The 14,480-nt window shown below is 39.9% G+C and overlaps 1 protein-coding gene across 8 annotated transcripts in view; it reads left to right on the plus strand.

The window, feature by feature from the left end:
- ELMO1 (engulfment and cell motility 1) overlaps positions 1–14,480 on the plus strand; it is a 302,865-nt gene that overhangs the window by 193,144 nt on the left and 95,241 nt on the right. For all 8 annotated transcript variants that reach the window (XM_086847363.1, XM_086847353.1, XM_086847346.1 and 5 more), the window contains one exon: positions 5,686–5,822. In XM_086847363.1, the coding sequence (XP_086703489.1) occupies positions 5,686–5,822 (137 nt within the window). The remainder of the gene's footprint in view (positions 1–5,685; positions 5,823–14,480) is intronic.

The following is a 14,480-nucleotide window of genomic DNA, read 5'->3' on the forward strand; positions in this document are numbered from 1 at the left end:
CCATTGTAGATCTCACAGGTTCAGAGACATGGTATTGCTTTATGTTCTTAGGACTTTGAGTTGATGGGTGTTGCTGCCTGCTTAGCAATCTCTTACAGTTTCTATTCTGACTAAGTATGTGATCAGGTAAGGTAAAATGTTGAAGCTCTCTTGTAGCCCTGTGTTGCTAGGCAATTTTGGTGGCTTTTGTTCTAATACCAGTTGAGTCTTCTAAAAAGAACTGTTCCCTAGGAAAGAAAATTACATGATTGGCAGCAATATTACTACTTCATTACTGCACTGCCACTGCCATGACCTTCCTTGCTTTCAATTACACCGTTTCTCTATCATGTGCCAGAAAGGTAGCCAAAGGTTCAAATTACTGCTGGCAGACCACAGGGATCAGCAGTATAGAAAACTTGGCAATCACTTATTTCTGCAGTATAAGGTGCTCTTTTTCTTGTATGTTCTTGGATTACTGAAAGAATTTTTGATTGCATATATAAAAATGGTCATGGCAATACTTATTTTTACAGTACTGCATTTTCAGGGAGAAGCAGAAATTGCAATGCTTCTCCTCCTGAGAGCTAGTGAGAATTAGTTGCTCTTTGGTCCCTCTTTTATTGGCAAATAATAATCCCAGAGGAGGCCATGCCAAGTGGAGATGATATTTCCAAGATCCTTATGGCACTCTTCACTTGTGGATCTTGCTGCACTTCTGAAAGTGCAGTGGTTCTTTCCACCCGCCTCCTCTCTGATGAAATATTATCATCTCCATTCTGTGAAATTCGGGAAAACAACTGAAGGGATAAATGACTCACACTGAATTAAGCAGCAGCTCAGGAGGAGAAAGCACAGCTCTCTTTGAAAATTGGATCACATGGCTCCCAGGTACCTTTCAGACGGGGAGATGTTTTTGAAATCCTCTCTCCCTGGGACTTTGCAAACCAGTTTCCCAGGGTTCTGCATCACAGCTTCCACCAAAACTGTTCTTATGCAACTTCAGGATGCTTTTCTTGATGAGTTTCAGGGTGCACAGGATTTGTTAATAGCACCCCTAGCACAGAGGCTTACTCCTCACCACAGGTGTCTGCCTGCCTCTCTGCATGACAGCATTTTTGCCAGGTGACCATGTTTAGATGGCTGACTGAATAATATGATTGATTTAAGCTGACTCCCTGCTTTTGAAATATTTGAGAATACACAACAACCTTATCACTTTTATTTATTATCTACTCAATCAGGTCTATTGAAGTTCTATTTTGTAGAATGATTGTACATAGCTGACATCTTTGAATGAAGTGTCTCATTTGTGATTGTCTTTCACATGCATTCGCAATTTCATGGTTCCAAGCCTTAAATTTACAGAAAAATGACTGTTTAACTCACCACATCTTGATCCCCCATAACGTCATTAATGGATTTTGTAAATAATGGATTGGGTGGTTCCTAATTTCAAACATTCCCTTCATGATAGATATGGCTTTCATACCAGTACAATCTTTTTCATCTCTTGAATTCAAGAACTTCACAAGGGAGGTCAGAATGACCACATGCCATTTTAAAGACACGGTGGGGGATGAGTAGTATCAACACAGCAGTTTAGCAGAGTCAGAAAGAAAGCAGAGTTTTCTTAGGATCAAGGGCAGTACCTTGCCTACAGAAGAATATCACTGTGCCTGCTGTTCCAGCTTTTGGAGCAGGGTGATCTTATCTGTGTTACTCCCTACTGTTCCACAAAACAATCTAAGATAAGAAATTGTATTCATATTTTCCTTCTCTTCCAAGTGGAAACCAGGTGAAGAAGGTAGAATGTGTAGTCTACTTTTTAACGTGGGGGGAAAATGTAATGAGCCCTTACAGCAATCAGCCAGTTTCTGTTGAACTGGTGGCCTTTTGTTCATACTGGCTTGGACAATGAGGTGACACAGCAGCCTGCTGTCTGGTCTGGTGCACTGGTCCTTTCCTGGAGTCTGTCTTGAATGGAGAAATCCCTGTTGTCCATGTTCAGTTCCCCAGAGGGACTTTGAAGTTTAAGTCTCTGCTGTACTTCAAGCAAAACACTTATTGAAACACCATCACACAGTCTGTGTCCTTTCAAGACAGGCTTGTGCAAATATGCAAATACCTAGCTGTTCTTGACACAGCTAAAAGAAATTCAACCCTGATGATATTCTGTCTCTTGGGATAAGAAAAGGTGTTTAGAGGTGGGGTACAAAATGAAGGTTCAACTCTTTTCTTCTTTCTCACTTTTTTTCCCCCCTGTTGTTTTCTGCTAGTCCACGGAGGAACAACGTAACATGTCAAATCTGTTTACTCCTCAAACAGTCTGGGATGCTTGAATGCCTTTATTGTAACTTAGAAAGCAACTGACAGACAAAATTGTGTTTGGTATACACTAAAAATACACACTGTGGGAACCACAAGAACTCCCAGGTACAAATTAGCTCTTTTTTTTGCCTGCGGAATTTATGATGAGAAATGAACTAAGCTTCTTTCTCAAAGTTCCAGCTATAGATCAGCTAGAAACTTGAGGGACTACTTGTATCCTGAGAGGTGGCATATTGATCTACAACTCCACAAGTGTGCCAAGAATGGAAAATCAACAAGATCTTCACCTGATTTATGTCAGCTAGACATCTGTGGCTTGCATTTTGAAGGTGATCTCTCAGAGGAGTAATTAAAACTTGATGGTGAATAATCATGATGATTTGTGTCCCCACATTGCAGCTATGTGGATGTTTTTATGTGGCTGTAAATGTGGTTGGTCCCTGCTTGTGAAAAGGATGGTTGGAAATTACTGGGCTTAAGGGCCAGAATTTTGCAGACAGCTCTTATGCAGAAGGTCTCCAAATTTTTCCAAGACTAGACCTCTGTTTCAGTTTAGAGCTAGTCAAATTGCAAGCTAATGAAAAAAAAAATTAAAGAAGTTTTTAATGAGTAAAACTAGGCAGCCTCTAAATTTTCTCACTCTGTAGAGAGAGACAGTGCTCTGATATTGGAAATACTGATTTGGGCTGGAGAGTGGGCAAAGATAGCAGATTATAGCTTAGTTTTATTTTGGTCTCAACACAATAGCAACAACAGCAACAATATCACCTTTTCCTTCATCCTCAACTCACCTGTCAAAAGGAGAAGGAAAGTATTGGGACAAGGGTATATATTTAAACACTCTGAGCAGGACAGATTTAACTAGAGCTGCAACCTGAACATTTTTCCATTGATTTTCCATATAATTTCATACTAGTGTGGATAGAATTTTCAAGGCATACAAAAGGCTACTGCTGAAGCAGACTGGATTTCTTTCTTTTCTCTGCTATCTGGATGATGGTGGGAGTTTTGAAGAAGCTGTTTATCATTTGGTTTTGAATTATTCCTAGAATTTGTCTTCTGCTTTAAGATATTCATCCTGCCTTCTAACAGGCCTAACTTTCTCTGTCTATATCAGTAACAGTGATTTTTACTCTTTCATTTTGAAACTGAAAGGCTTAAAACACCATCCGTTGCCTACTTATAAAATAAGGTAGGGAGAGGTGACATCTCTAATTCTGCATGCAGAACAGTCAGCATGCTAGATACTGTTAGAGGCTGATTATCATAGGGAGCATGAGTTAGAACCAATGATCAATTTTCTGAGAATCCCTAGCCTTTCCATTAATTTTGATTTATTGATTTTTATGAGCAGGAGCAGTGAGAAGCTCAGGCTTTGAGGAGGATCAGAAAGGCCAGTGCGTGTCGAGGGTTATTGCCTTGTTTCGTGCTGTGATTTATACAGTGAAGGTACTGGCTGCATTCTTCTGCTTGGTGTTATTTTATTTCTACTCATCATTATATTATTTCATGACTTAAAGACAAGTGCCCTCTGAGAATCTGTTCTGTTGTGTCCCTGACATTATTATAGGCTGAGGATCTGATTTTTGGAAATGCTGAGCCCTTGCAGCTCCAGTGGAATGAGTGGAAGCTGAAGGTGCTCTGAAAAGCACGCCTGAGGCATTTCGTTCTTCTGAAGGGAATGAGTTGTTCATCATAAATATAGGTCCCTGTTTTGACTAATTCCCCCTTGACTGCAAGTCCTTTGAAGTGAATGGAATTTACTTGATTAGAATTAAACCTGTGATCCAAATTTAACTCCCATCCCTTCCATGTAGCTGAAGAACTGATTAGATCTTAGTAAATCTGATGTTAAAATTAAGCTTCTAATTTACAAACAAGCTCCAGAGTTTGGCTTTCTAATTGAAATACTGCATGCTGGGAAAGATCAGAAGCCTTTTTGGTTTTTTGTTTTTTTTTGTGGGTTCAGGTGGTTCTAAACACAATTCATGTTCCTACAGCAGAGCTGATGGTGCAGCAGAAGTAACTAAATACACTGAGAGTTTTGTGCCTAGAAGAGGTACGAAGACCAAGTGTCTGCATCTGGTGCAGAGTCAGCCTGCCTGAGCCCTTCACATCCCCCTGCAGAGAGTCTTAATTCTAATTTGTCCAGTTCCAGTGAGAGGAAGTGGATTTCAGACAGTGATTCAGCCTCAAGAAAATGTAATTTTTCCCAGTGCTTGATAATTCCGTTGTTCTTGTACAGAAGGAAGTTTGCCTAAGTAGTGGCTGTTTGATCCTGAAGTAAGGAAAGATGCTTCTGTTTAAGCATATGAGTGACTGCCAGAAAAGTTCTGAGGATCATGCATGAAGGGGTGAAAGCTGAAGTTGAGAGATTTGGGGACTAGGTATATTACGAAAGCTTATTCAGGTTGACTTTCTATCTTTGCCTTTTTAAGAACATAGATATGCAACCTATCAATGTGGCCCTGCAAGTCATGGCAGAGTTTGAAGATTCTTTTCAGTTCTTGGCTAAAGGCCTTTCTCTACTCAGGTTGCTCAGATGTGCCCAGAGGTCAGCACTGCTTCAGTCCTTAGTTGTTAAAAATTAATTCTCTCTTCAAGGAGAATCACAGTACACTACTGCTTTTCCATTTCAGGATCATCACCACAGTGTTCCTTGATCATTTTAGTTCCTTATTTGATTAAAAATAAGGAAGTTTGGGTATTGTTTTTTGGGTTTCTTGGTTTGGTTTTTATTATGTTTGTCTCAAGTAAGGGATAGATTATAGAAGATCCACTGCTTTTGATTCTGCTTATTTTCAAAGAAAAAATTTAATCAGTTATATTCTCATCTCTGTATCTGTCAACATTTTTCTTGTTACCTCTGTATGATATGGTAGATCATCTGGCATGTCAGCAGAGATTCACATTTCAGTGTGTACATTGATCTAATCCTGTTTTGTGAGTGATGGGCCTTGGTGTTTGGTTCTCAGCAGGCAAGATGGACCATGCTGTTAAAGCAGTGGGAAAGGCTCTTGTTTTCATGGGGAGAACTGTGCTTTTTCCCTTTGTCTCTCTGTCCCAGACTGAGCAACAAAACTTGGCACAAACAAAAGTAATTGAGAGAATATTCAAGAAAACAGGTAGCTGTTTCCTCTTCTTGCTGTTGGTCTCCTAAAGACAAGAGTCTAAATGGTATTTCATTGTCTTTAAGACTGTAGACCAAGGCTGGCTTTTCACAATAGTGTTTTGACATCCTTTGCTCCAAGAATTGGGATTCCACTCACATACACTACTTTCTAAATTTCGTGGCTGATTGTATTTTACATTTATTTTTTGAAGCTCCTGCCTGTACATGTTTTATTCCACCCCCCCTTGTTTTTCTGTTTTTAGCCAGCGAGACCTGCAACGATTTCCATCCCATGTTCTTCACCCATGACAGATCGTTTGAGGAGTTCTTCTGTATCTGCATTCAGCTTTTGAACAAGACATGGAAGGAAATGAGGGCAACTTCAGAGGACTTTAACAAGGCAAGAAAAAGGGTGGGGTGGGAATAACTGGGAAGAATGGTGAAACAAGGCCATATATTCTTCCCTAGAGGCACAGGGATTTACTAATTCCCATTCCATACCCTCCCAAGCCTAGAGATTTATCTCTTTGGATGCTTTGTACATCAGAATGCCAGCATTTAGAAAGTGGTGGATAGAGGATGGGAGATGTAAGGAAGTTCATAGACGTTTTTCAGTCATGTTGCACTGCAGACTATGAGACTAAAATTCTGGCTTGAGGGGAAATTCTGCCTTTTTATGTTAGCAATATTATGCTGAGATGCTGCAGCTTCCAAGGTTGTAAATAATGCAGAGAGAGTACTGCAGTGATAATTCTGTGCATCCCTTTCATTTCATGTGAGCACTAAAGTGATAAAATATTCAGGAGTGGACACAATCATGACAGTGCTGTGCAGTCTAGCCTGCTAAAACAAAAAAACCCCAAAAAAACCCACCAAGCAACCAAAAAAATACCCAACAAACAAGAAATAAAACACAAAAATACGCCACAAAACAAAAAAAAAAAAATAAACCTGAAAACCAGTGAAATAAAAATTCCACCAAAAAGCTCCTCAGTAAGAATTCTGGAAGCTTCAGCCAATCTCCTGACCCACAGAAGAGCAATAAATAACAGGTCTTTCTTAGTGGTCCCTAGACATCCAATTTTTATCCAGTTTACCATGAGGCTGAACAGTATCTCTGGCATTTTCTAAGCATGGCAAGCTCATGGTTTTGTGGCCAGCTGTCATCCTTATCTTTGTTGGGATCCTCTGACTGGATGTTTGATCTTCTCCCTGGGAGATGTTAGTTATGGAACTGTTGGTTGGGAATGAAAAGTGAGACTGCTGCCCTGTGTCAGCACGTGCCTTACAATGGTTCTGAAGTCACCAGACTCACATGCTATGCTAGAGCCTGTAGGAATGATCATGCCTGACTTCTAATTGGAATTGTTTATTGAAGTGGTGCCAAAGTCCATTTTCTACTTCAGAGGGAAGGTGAATTTTTGGGTCACAATGAGGAATAACCTTTGTTGAGTTCTTTCAGGCAAGTTAGCTGGCAGCAGTACCAGAGCCCTGGTACTGAGAGAAAGGAGGTCCAATATGCACACTGTCATAGCCAGATGACCTAGAGGCTTGTTCTTACGTGGAGTTTCTGACGTGCTTCTCCTACTTAAGGATCCAGGAACACAGAAGGAGCAATAACAAGATAATTCATTGAACAGGGTTGCTAAAATCAAGAGCTTAAAAAGCAACTTTATGAAGACTAATTCATAATATGTGGTTGTTTTAAAGAAGTGTATTTACAGCTGCCTATTACTTACAGCCCTTCTATCTCAGTAGAAGTATTTGTCTGCATAATTTCCCACAGCTTGAGTGGAGATATTATTAGCAATCCTAGGGGATTCAGATAAAGAATGGTTCCATTTCTGGCACCCACCCAGGTCACCCTAAAAGGAAAATAAAGAAATTTACTTTGCAGTGTTAGGCATTGTTGTGGAGGTTCATAGGAGATCAGGGAGTTTTTTTCTCTGATATGACTAGTTTGCTACTTGTGTTTTCTGTTGCTGATAGTCCTGCAGCTTCACCTATCAGTTCTGTCAGGTTCAGTAACACTGGCACTGTGTCCTTGTAGACATGGGCAGTTCTTGACTCCGTGGGGCAAACATGAAACATTTGCCATTTTGCTACCAGGGTTGTGGCACTGTGCTGCATGATCCTGAACCCAGGATCTCTGCCTGCAGAAATCACTCCTGATTTTGTAACTGTTTCTGTAAAGGGGAGGGAATGCTAAGCTCTGGAGTCTCTCATTTCTAACACTTCTCTAATTATGTTTTGCTTATCTAAATCTTTTCTTAAAGTCATAAGGAGATGTCTGTGCTCTTATCCACTTCAAATGACATATGGTGGTGATGTGAATTACTCAGCTGATAAACATCTGAAGGGATCTGTGAGTGAAGCAAACTGTGTTGTTGTGTGGGCTTGTGAAGCACTCGAGGGTTTGTGGGGGCTGATACGTTACATGGTGGTACCCAAAGTTTACCCATCTGGTTGGTGGGTGACAGCTGCCAGTGCAGCCCATGGCTTTCCCAAACTAAACACCACCATTTCTCATCCTTACCTGGAAAGAGGCTTTGGTGATCATGTTAGTATTCTGCCTGCATCTTCCTGGCATGCTAAGGGTACCCATTTCTTTGCAGTCACTTTGGAAAACTTGGCAGGCAAGGGCCACGTGGGCCCAGGGAGCATTCAGCCCATCCTTTCAGAAGTGAACAGGAAGAGAGCAGACCTCACAAGATGCAGTAATTTACTTGTGTTAAAAAAAAAAAAAACTTCCATCTTCTCTTTCTGTTACTATTTTTCACTTTCAATAACTTGATTGTCATAGTAGTGTATGAAACACCACTTTGTTACTGTTTACTATCAACCTGCTCGACAGGATCATTTGTTTTATATCTTTCTCTGTCCCTTCCTTCCTTAAAACCTCCAAAACAAAATTGGACGCTCTCAGTATATTGATTGGCAACTCTTGAGACCTGGACATTCTGTTAAAAACATCTAGACTGCTTGCTTTGATGTTTAACCATAATTGAAGAAAAGGAGCTTTTTAGCTTAATTTTGAACTTTTGATTAATCACAGTGGCTTGTACATTGAGGGTCTGTAGGAGGTCTGTGTGCACATACAGAGAATTATTTCCTCCTCTCTTGAATTGGGGAATGACAGGCATTAAAAGAGGCGACGTGATTGAATTTCCCCTCAGGTTTTAGTGCCTGCTCTCAAGGGTTCTTCAAGCCACATATTAAGACTTCCTTTTGATGACAAAATGGCATACTGTGCCATCATGCTTCTTCAATTTATGTTCTGAAGTTTCCACATAGGTTTGTTCATTTTTAAAGTTTCAAAAATAATTAAACCAGTACTTTGCTCATGGTTGGAAGAATTTTATTGTATATTAGCGAAACACTTATGATCTCATGCTTTACCCAATTCTTATTCATTAAAAGAGACACATCTTGTCAACTCTTGCATGAGAAAAAATCCTTTGATGTCTATGGTGATAGTATGACACTGTCAAACCTAAAACCTTTTTTTCATTCTGTATATACTAATAGACGTCTGAAAAGAGTAATTCAGACAGGCAGCTAAGCTTATATTATGCCTTTGTAACATTTTAAGACATGCATAATTCATGTTTTGTGAGTTTCCTAGAGAAATTAAGATGCAGTTGTATAGATAGACATGCAAGTGGCAACAGTTCCATTTGAAACCTTTTTGTTTTTATTTGAGCCTACAGATGATCAAAGGACACTTTACAAGTTTCTCCAAAGTCATTTGTGAGCAGACAGCATGGTTTATGGCTTTGAAAATATAATCTTGTCTCCAAGCTTTACATACTTCTACATGTTTTATTAAAGCAGAAGAAAGCATTGTGTATTGATTTTTGGAGTCAGTGCTGACTGTAACAAAGCTGGCCTGAGTTATCTCACATCCAGCATCTTCATCACCTTCATCAGCAGCCTGCCCATTTAAATAAGTGCCCATCAGTCAGATTTCCATCTCGTAGGGACCACCTACACTCTGCTCAGGGTATTCAGCTTCTGCTGTCACACAGACTGAGATGTTTGGTTTGGGATTTATTGTTTATTTTTAACACGATGGAAGGTGGAATTCAAAGTACCTGCCCGACAGTAAAACTCCTTCCATGGGGCCAATTCTCCCAGAGGAAAATTTTTTGTTGATCCCCACTAGATGTACTTTAATAAATGCACATGTCTTGCCCTAATGTGAATTTACATTGTGATTGCTATCCCTTTAATGATCTTCTTGCAAAGTACACATATTGTTTCTTGGGATACAAGGAGAGAGCAAGAGGGACATTGTGTAGGGGACAAGATTATCCCCTTAACTCTGGTTTCCAGAGATTTCAGTCTGCTGCTTTTAGAAGGTTTGAACTTTACATGCTAATAGAAGGAAGGGTGAGCAAATGGATTATTTTAATTGCAGCCACAGCTTGTCTTATTAAACCTGCAGAACAGAATGAGCAATTTGCTAATTCTGTACTTAGTATTGTACCACCTGAAAAAAAGCAGATTAATAGTAAAAATAACTGCTTCCATTCCCAGTGTGGAAGGAAAAAGACAAATTTTTTTGTCTTTTGTCTAGCAGAGCATTGAAGATGCATTATAGTGAATGGGCACAATGTGGCAGCTTTTATTAATATATTAGTGTAGTTGTTGGGTTTTAGATGACCAAAAATGACCGTTTATAACAAGATGCAGATTATCATTCCAATGTGGCTAAAGCTAAATAGGAGAAGCCAAAACTGAAAAAATTATAAGTACCGTGATATAAGGTGCTTGAAAACAAAATCTACTGCATTTACTAAAACTACAGGTTTGAGGAATAGGAAAGCCAGACAAGGTTGGCTAATGATGCTGCCAATGCATTTTTCTTGTTACTTAGAGATTTAGTTAATTTGCCCTCTAATGTGCTTGAGATCATCATGGTATAAAACATGAGCTTTTAAATGTTTTATGAAAGCATATTTTGTAATAAGAATATGTAATAATATTATATAATATAGAAGAAGAAGAAGTAGAAAATATTTTATAATAAGAAAAATATTCTCAGAAACCTCAAAAAACTGGTTTCAGCACTGAGCTAGTATCCATTGCACAGTGGCAACCTGGTGGGAAACTGCCCTTGTGGTATCTGACTATTTCAGGGACAGGCCAAGCTGCAGCACCGGATCCCCCTGCAGCAGGGGGGTCTACTCAGCTAGGTGATAAAACATGTCACTGACAGGCATACACATAACAAACTGCCTTTGTGGTGATCAGCAGAGTAGACATTGTTCACAGCAGCAACAGATGTAAACAATAAATGCCCTACGTGAGTCCTGTAATTAAATAGCAAAGCAAACACAGAGGCATTTGATAACCACAAAAGATGTTTATGGCTCATGCTCAGACTCTGCGAGCATTTTTCCTTGCTCGCTGACAAGATAACAGAAAAGGTAACCAAGCGTAACATAAAAATGAAAAATACCATTTCCTTCTTCATTGGAGGTTTGGAAATGCCATGCCACAGGTTTCTCATCTTCTCCAGTGCTGTGTTTTCAGCAGCTGTAGGGATGAATAATTGTGGAAGGCTAGGTTCAAAATATGACTAAGTGTCCAAGGACAGGCTCTTAAGAGGAAAACTTGTGTGAGGGGTGGTTTGTGTAAAAATAAGTGTGGTGGGTCAAACCTGCCATCAGATAATGTGAGCTACCCATGAGGAAGCAAAGGCCTGGGGGGCAATTTTGAAATTGTCAGAGCAGCAATGTGGCAGAGGAAGTGTCACCAGCCTTGCTGGGTCCACTGCAAACTGGGGAGACTCAAGGAGTAGATTCTGCATAGATCATCTCCAAAATGCCTCCCTGGCTGCAATCTGGTTGTCCTAATGCCAGTCCTTGCCCTGGCAGCTCTGTGCCTGACCTGGAAGTGACAGGGCTTTGCCTCACTTCTGTGGGAGCAGCAGGTCCCCAGCATGCTCAAGTGATCCCCTCTAGTGGCACTAACAATATTCTGCACTTTTCTGCGCCTTGCAAGCTTGGCCGAGTTTTGGTAAACCACACTTTACAGGAAGGAGGCAGATGCACCCAGAGCTGAAGTGCCATGAAGTGGCAATGAAGAAGCTGTAGGGTCAAAATCAGAACCAGGATGCCTGGCCACTTGTTCCAGCCTCCTCCATCACCCTGCCACAGATGCAGTAGCAGCTGTACCCAGAGGGGTTCTTGCCTCTCTCTGTGCCTCTCTTTCCCCCCACCCAGCTGCACAGGGAGCCTTGGAGAAGGCTGGCAAATGGTAGCTTCAGAAAATAAAAGAAGCATTACCTCAAACGAAAGAAAAAAATTATTCAGACAAACTTGAAAGTAAAATCCTTTGGTCAGTGTTTAAACATGTTTGTCACCTCCTTTTCAATCCAATGAAAGAAGAAAGGAAAGGGATGATAAATAGTTCTTCACAGATGCCCTCCAAAGCATTATTGTTTTCTTATGGGTCTGAAGCAGATGAATTTAGCTTCTTTTGGGAGAAGCTTTGGAAGGCTGTTCTGTTTGCATTTTACTGTTGGGAAATGCCAGGCTAGTGGAATGATTGCACCTCTCTTTTAGCTTTATTGCATCTTCCCTTGAGAATGCTTTGTTTATATCAGTCAGGGATATTGCAAATAAATTATTCTCACATAGAATGAATTCAGTATTCCCCAGGCTGGGGCAGATTAGCACAAATTAAATCCCACATTTTCACACCTGAGGCCAATAGCACTTTATTAACTTTTATTGGAAACAGATAATTGCTATAAATACATTATACCATTAATTGCGTAATGCACAAATTTTTTAAAAATTTGTGGCAATTAACATTTTGCAAGTCTGCTGCATAGATTACAGAGAAAATGAGACTTTAATTGAAGAAATTACTCCCTTCAAATACAATAGGAATCTTTTAGAAAGCATAATTTGGGTGAGGAAAAACTGTCAGGGTTATTCCATTAACAACCTCTTCCTTGAGAATGGCCTTTTTTAAGCAGTGCAATTGAATGTGATACAGAGAGAGCCTGTTTAAGACCTTTCCCTAACATTTGGTCAGTGTTCCCTCTATGCTTTTTGTGGCCTAGATATTCCAAATGTATGCCTTCATCAGCTGCTCATTTAGGAATGGCTCTGTTGAGTCTTCTCCATCCCTGTGCATTTATCTCCACCTGTCAGATCTCCAAATGTGTCCCACAGCACTCATCTGCTGCTTCTGGCTGCAGGAACCTGAGAAGGGGTGTTTAAGATGCTGAAGAGGCATCTTTCCATTTACTGAGGCATCAGTCTGTAAAAATCAGATTTAAGTATTCATATCCCAAAAATCTGGGCTGTCAAGCTCAGAAGAGCTGAACAAGAGTTATCCCATTTTTAAATCTAAATGGTTGCTTCCTTTTGAAAAATTTGCAGTCTGAACTAGCATTGTCAAGAATGCAAATACATTAAAAAAATTAAATTATGAAAATTAAGTATTAGACGGCATAATGAAGCAGTCTAACTTGCCCTTTCCCTGCACTTTGTAGCTTATGAACTATTTTTCTAGTTCAAAGACTTTTTCATTTAAAACAGTATCTTTACTATTTTCTGTCTTTGCCACAAGGCTTTGGAAGCCTTTAATAGTAGGTTCATATCTAGTTACAGATGAACAATCCTTCTTGAGTGATCACATATGCAGTGATTTAATGGAGGGCATAAACTTAAAAGGAAAAGCATTTTCAAGCTTGATTTCTGTCCATTCATATGCTAGTATGGGTGTGCCAACAAAGAGATGGATTCCTCAAACCAAAATTCAAGGAAAGGAAAGGATGTCTCAACAAAATATCTGTAATTTAAAGCAAGAAAAGATTACTTTAGTACAATCACTTGGCCAGCAGCTTTGTCATGTCCTTTCCCCAGTGATGAAAGACTGTTGATTTCAGCAGTGCAGTCTCTTATTTGTGAAAAATCTAACCATCATTGGCAGAGGGGATTTTATCCCCAGATTCCTAGTGAAGTCTGCGTGTTACGGTAGAACACATACAGGTCTAACACCCTGGAGACGATAATTTTTAAAGCTGCTGGTACTTCATACTTTCAAAGCACTCTTCATTTTCATCTCAGTGGGTGCTGATCAAACCAATAAACTTTATCAAGCTTCAAAGAGATTATTGAGTGGAAAGCCCGATAACCAGAGGAGGAACACAGAGTGTAGGTTATCTGTGCTAACCGCTCTTTTTATACTTCACAGAAACCTTTTGCACTGGAAAAAAAATGCCTCTGTTGCATGTAGAGTGTGTTAGTAGTGAAGGGAAATGATATAACCTAACTGGAACTGTCACCAAAACAGCATATTTTGTGATATTGCCCCTGTCATTCCTGTCTAAAAGTGAGGATAATAATCAGATCCCAGGAACCACTCTTGTCTCTGTATTTTTATTTATTCTTTCTAGGATATGTTTTTGTAGTACAGTTAAATCAGAGGTGCATGGCATATGGCTTTTTGCTGCATGAATTGCTGCTGATGTGAATGTCAGTGGGCATATAATACCAGATTTTCATTTTGTGAATCACAATGCATGGAATTCAGCCTGAGAGCTCCCCAGACTATAGACCTTATTACAGGCAAATAAAAAAGGGAAGGAAGCGGGGAGAGGTGATGTCTGGGATATTTTGTTTCAGTTGAAATGGGGTTATCATGATGGATGATGCAGCTGACAATGAGATTTTTATAGCCACTCTTGGAGTAGCAGAAGAGCTTGTATTATTGTTGGTTTGCTTTAAGTAATTGTAATCTAAATAGCACCGTGGTTGAAAAGAGCAGCAGAAATCTTTCATGTGCGTCTCGTAAGCAAAGCCAGGGTGCTTATTTTTGTCTCATCTGTCCTTATAAAAATGTCCTTCATTGTTTGCAGCCTACATCTTGCGTATTGTCTCGATTGAATATGTCAGTCACCATTAAAGAGGCGTTTGCCAGTCAGTCGCTGCTGCTGCCTGTCTCTATTTTTAGCACATGAGGTAACTGGCCAGCATCTGACAAGCTGATCCTGCTACCCGATGCACCAGTGTAAATTAAGGTTGGCTGTGATAGA

The sequence above is a fragment of the Cyanistes caeruleus genome, chromosome 1 (assembly GCF_971803275.1).
Source record: "Cyanistes caeruleus chromosome 1, bCyaCae1.hap1.1, whole genome shotgun sequence".
Lineage (NCBI taxonomy): Eukaryota > Metazoa > Chordata > Aves > Passeriformes > Paridae > Cyanistes > Cyanistes caeruleus.